Source organism: Neltuma alba, unplaced genomic scaffold (assembly GCF_004799145.2).
Source record: "Neltuma alba isolate B1F8T4 unplaced genomic scaffold, ASM479914v2 tig00013373_pilon, whole genome shotgun sequence".
NCBI classification, from domain to species: Eukaryota; Viridiplantae; Streptophyta; class Magnoliopsida; order Fabales; family Fabaceae; genus Neltuma; species Neltuma alba.
In genome coordinates this window covers 19,609-25,104 of record NW_021637636.1, presented here as the reverse complement: position 1 = coordinate 25,104, position 5,496 = coordinate 19,609, and the positions used below count along the sequence as shown (strand labels likewise).

General features: G+C 38.8%; 1 protein-coding gene across 1 annotated transcript; it reads right to left on the bottom strand.

Annotated features, from left to right (window-relative positions):
* Positions 1-5: 5 nt before the first annotated feature.
* Positions 6-3,386, bottom strand: LOC114736838 (probable beta-D-xylosidase 7; the record flags this gene model as incomplete). Its single annotated transcript, XM_028924718.1, is given in 8 exon segments — positions 6-13; positions 140-469; positions 472-918; positions 1,801-1,892; positions 2,020-2,029; positions 2,032-2,188; positions 2,507-2,806; positions 2,880-3,386. Coding segments are annotated over 8 exon segments (1,746 nt in total), but the record flags the coding sequence as incomplete, so codon positions are not given.
* Positions 3,387-5,496: the final 2,110 nt, after the last annotated feature.

The following is a 5,496-nucleotide window of genomic DNA, read 5'->3' as shown; positions in this document are numbered from 1 at the left end:
GGTAATCTTCCTCCTGCATTCACATCATAAAGCTCGCCCGTTCAAATTTTCTTCACTAGTGCACTAATCAAGAAGATATATGTAACTTTCATGTTTGGGTAAACTTCACGGGCACATTAAAAGAGAAAATTTAATTGACCTGGGTTGTGATCGCCAAAGATGATCTGAGCAAGCGCGATTCCTCCAGCTTCTCCGGGATAACCGGCCCAGAGGATGCCTCCAATTTTGTTGTTATCCTTGGCCGAAGAAATATCAAGAGGGCCTCCAGAAAAGATCACCAAGGTGACTGGCCTCTTGGAAGCTTGAGCAACGCTGTCTATGAGTTCCAGCTGCTTGCCAGGTAAGTCTAGGTGAACCCGATCACGATCTTCTCTCTCTTGACTTTGATCCCAACCCATCATCAGCACCACGTAATCAACCTTCGCGGCGATGTCCACGGCTTCGCCAATCTGAGCCGAAGAACATTGACTCCTCCATCACAACCAGGGTGATAAATGGTGTTCTTAACATAGTGCTGAAAGGCCTGCAATGGCGTCACAAGTTTACAGGGAGGGCCCTCATAGTTTCCAAGGAGCGTTAAAGAGCCAGCATTGCCGTTAGGACCTATGATTGCGAGGGAAATTGGAGGTTTTATTTTGGGGAGTGGGAGAAGTCTGGCAGAGTTCTTCAAAAGGACAATGCCATTTTTGGCCGCTTCAAGAGCTAAATACTGGTGATCTTTTGAACACACTTGATCAGGACCGATAGCGCCGAAGGGGAGTTTGGCTGGATTCCCTTCGAATAGACCCAGCCGTATTCTAATTGAAAACAGGTTGTGAAGTGCACGATCTACTTGAGATATTGGTAATTTTTTCTGCACCACTGCTGATTTAGCATGCTTCGTCACGTAATCACCGCACTCTACGTCCATTCCTGCATATATGGTTGCTTCCCATTAATTTAGTTCAAATACCCCAATCATCAATAAATTCATCTAATCTACAACTCCATTAAAACTCAACTAAATTTAAATTTTAGTCCTTAATAGGAGAACAAGTTCTCAAACACAGCCCTTTTATATGCAAAGTGTCATTTTTTCAAAGGACATATACATCACGCATAGATCTTAATTTGCTTTATCTCTTATAATTTAGAAAATAAAGAAGTGCCCATTTGAATTCTGGAGAGCTCATGTTAAGACTCAAGTGTCGCATTCAATTGGAGGCATCCCTGTCGTTGGCCAAAAAAAAAACAAAAAGGAAGCATCCCTCTCAACGATAGGGCCATAATAATAGACGCGTCCCACTTTCCCGTTTATAATAAACAAACAATGAAGTTGTTGTGATTGGATTGAGCATAGTGACCGTTAAAAAAAAAATACTCCCACAACTGCACCTGTGATAGGTTGGATCCAGAAAGAGGTAGGTGAGATAGAAATTACAATGGCTTTAATACATAAATAAATTACACGTCCGCATAAGGTTCCACAGGGGCCAAAGCATTGATCACTTTAGGAGGCTTTCCGATAATATTCATAGCCAAAGCAAACCGACAAAATACTGTTAAAATCCTCCTACATTAGTCAATTCTATACATGATTATGATGATCATGAGAAGTTGCGCACCCAACCCGAGTATGAAAAAAGTAGCCAAGTTGATCACAAATTCCAAAAAAGCGGCCCTACATAACGAAAGGCTATAGGGTGAAAAATCTTGATTTATCACGCACAAGTGAACAAATACAAACACATAATTACGACTTGCTTTCTTGGTACTACAGGATGATCACATAAATAAAAGGGCGCAGGGAGTGTACCAGCCGAAGGACATCGGCCACAGCGTCCTCCGCCGATCTCGCATATCCTTGATCCTTATGAAGGAGGGAGACTGCGCCACAATCGGAAGTGATGTACCTGATGGTTCCGCCCATCATAACGATCAAATTAGGATACATTATAAGCCCCTTGTCGGTGTCCCTATCCTAACACTTCACATATTTTCTTAAAAGAACCGCAATTTGAGAAGGAGGCAGATAATTACCCATGGAACCCCATTGTTTTCTGGCGGTTTTAGTTAGGAGATTGAAATCTGCACAGTTTGGAACCCCATTCACTCGGTTATAAGCGCACATTATCCCACTTGCTCGTCCTTGCTCCACGCAGCTCTGAAATGGAGGCTGATATGTGTCCGCTAAATCTTGCAAAGTGACCTGAAATATCTTGATCATGAGCATTCTAATTCTGAAAAAGGGTAAAGAGAATGGAAAAGTTGGACGGAAAGGGACTATACTCAAGACAGTAAAACTAGTATCAGATCCAGAATTTGTCTCTTTACTTTATCTTCTTGTTTACCTTCTGCTCAGTTCATTTCTACCTTAAATTCGCATATTGAAACGAAATTAAGTGACTGCAATGCTTAATGAGTAATCCAGTGGCATTCCAGTATCCAGGGACTTATTGTGAGGATGAAAGAAGAAAGTAAAGTGAGGCACGAAGCAGCCCAGTCAAAAACAGTAGTAGATACATACGCGAGCATCGAAGACGAAGCGATTCACACCCTTCCAGTTGTCCAAATCGTAAGCCGTGAAATGCTTGCAACAAGCCGAAGCTTGAAGATGGCCGCTGAGTTTGCCTCCCCGGAAGGAATCGCCTTGTAACCCCCTCACATACGATACAGCGTACTTGGAAGTAACCTGTGGGTCTTCGCCGGCTGTTTCTTGCCCTCTCCCCCATCTTGGATCTCTGAAGATGTTAATGTTTGGAGCCCAAAATGTCATGCCCGTGGCTTGCCCTGCATTATAGATTGCTCTTGCTTCTGCTCCGACGGCCTTAATCCACACACACCCATTCAAAATACACACTAAATCCCAGTAAGTAAGTGTGATAGACAAACTAACTGACCTGACCGATTCTGTACCAGAGGAGGGGGTCGAAGGTAGCAGCGGAGAGGATGACTTGAGGGAAGCTAGTGGCAGAAGAAATGGAGCCATTGAATCGGATGCCTCGTCCAACGTAGGATACTCCGTGCAAAGCTTCATTCCACCATTGGTAGGCGGGGATACCGAGTCGAGGAATGGGAGGTGCGTTGTTAACTAGTTGAGCTAGCTTCTCGTCCAATGAGAGGCGCGACACCAGGTCTTGGGCTCTGCGAGACACGCTGAGCCTGGCGTTGCAGAATGGGTAGGATCTGGTAGCAGGATTGGACCAGTCACAGGCGAAGGGCGGCGACTGAGTGAACTCGGCCGGGGCCACCGCTTCAGAGAGCAGGAACAAGCACGCAAGTATAATGGCTGACAGCTGCATTCTGTCAAAAGTTTATTTGATGCCAACGATGACTTCGGACCCCCGCCCATCCCCTTTATAAAGACTTTAGCCTTTCTCTGTTTAATAACGGTATGTAATTAATAATGTGATGTTTTTTTTTTTTTGGCCAGAATTAATAATGTGATGTTACAGTTTGTTCATCTCAATCATGTTTTAGAAAGTAGAGTGAGTTGGCGGAGTGCTTAACCCATCAATCAGTGGTTGGTTGGTTTAGGCTCGGGAGAATGTGACGGCAGAACACGGAATGCTTTACTAAAGAACAAACAATAGCATGAACCCATCCGAATTTATTAAATTATAAAAACAATTCAGGTTTTAAAAAAATAAATGGAGGGAAATATAATTATTTTGCTGGCATATGGTTCAATTGTAAATTTTATACACGAGTTTAATTTAAAAAAACTTTGATAAAAAAGAAGTTTTAAATAAAAACAAGAGAATTAGTTGTGAAGTGTAAAAGCTTTGCATTTAAATAATTACAATTGATTTTTTTCAAAAAAAAAAAGTCTCAGTAACAATTTAAACAAATTGTAATGACAAGTTTCAATTAGAGAATGATAATATTTGAGACTTATTTTGTAATTTTTTTTCTTTTTTAAGATTTTATTATAATTTTTTTGGGGTTAAAGCATAAATATTTTTTTATTGGAGGCAATCTTATTCAAGACACTTTGGCACTAGATGTGGACACCTCTTTTAAAAGATAGTCAAATTTTAGTTCGTCTGTGAAGGATTAACTTTTTTTCTAAACCCAGCCTCTATTAGTTTTTTTTTTTTCATAATTTGGATGTGCTTGTGTATATATCCCCTCTTAATGTGCGTCAGCGAGGGCTAGAAGCCGTTGAGGAAAAACAAGCTAGGGCAGAAGCCCAGGACCAGTGACTTAAGGCTCTTCTCTGTGTCTATCTTTTCTCCCACTTAATCTAGACGTACAAATCTTGTATTGAAAAATATACGAGTATATATTATTCCCAGGTGTCCGCATATTTTATTTTGAATTATTAGTATAATTTGCTGCTTCCTCACACTGTCATTTGGAAGGATATGAACGTCTTGCTCAAATTGTTGTCCCATCCCATGTTTGGGTTTTTACCATCTCTCGCCCTCGTATTTGACAATCTTGTTGAATTATTACCCCCTCAGTCGTTTTTCATAAATAACAACCATCTTTTCTCCTTTATCTCTAAATATAAACAATAATAGTAAGTTATCTTAAATTTTTATAGCAAATTTCTTATTTTGTTCCCGTTAATTACTTATTTTAATACCCAATATATTTATAATCTCATTTTTCAAACCATCATTTTTTTCATCCGCATTCTCTCTTTCATAATTCTTTCTATTACAATAATTTTCTTATTCTTTTTTTTTGTGAATAAAAAATTGAGGTGCATTGGGTCTCAGGACTCACCAAGGCCAGGGTATGCTTTCAGGTTCAAAGAGCACTTACAGATGTACTTACAAATTGCCCACCAGTCCTCATATTAGCAGTGGGATTAGAACTCACGACCTTGTGGGTTATGAGCCGACTCTTTACCAATTAGATTAACTCTTGTTGGTAATAATTTTCTTATTTTATTTCTTATACTTTCTATTTTCCCCTAAATAAAAGCATTTTAGAGAAAGAATTTTCAGTTTCCACCTATTTATTGTCTTTAATTAACTTTTTCATCTACATGATGGAATTTAAGATTATTTATAAGAAGGTTCGGAGAGAGTAACATAATACAACAGCGTACGTGATTGTTTATATTGTAATTTTTTTTTTTACAAAATATTGTTTCCTTACTGATATTTCTTTCTATTTTCCCACGCCAAATGTAGTTTTACAGACATTAAAATTGTTCCTCGCTAAGCACTTCATTGATTTCTCCTTCTTTTTTTTGTGGGGAAAAAATTACGTCCCATGCCAGTTTTTCTCGCTAATATTATGCTAAGTCGCATTTTTTTTAACACTATTTGTATTTTTCGAGAAATCAGGATGTGTTTCTTTTAATACTACCTCCGGTTTTTAATATAAAAATTAGTTGATTAATCTGATTAAATTAAAAAAAAACTAGTTAAGCTAGTTAATTGTAATAAATAGATGTTGTCTTTCCTAAAATATTTTTGCTAATCAGTTGTATTTGTTAGAACTACTATTATTACAAAGACTGTCTTTAAAATAAATAAATAAATATAAGAGACGAAGTGG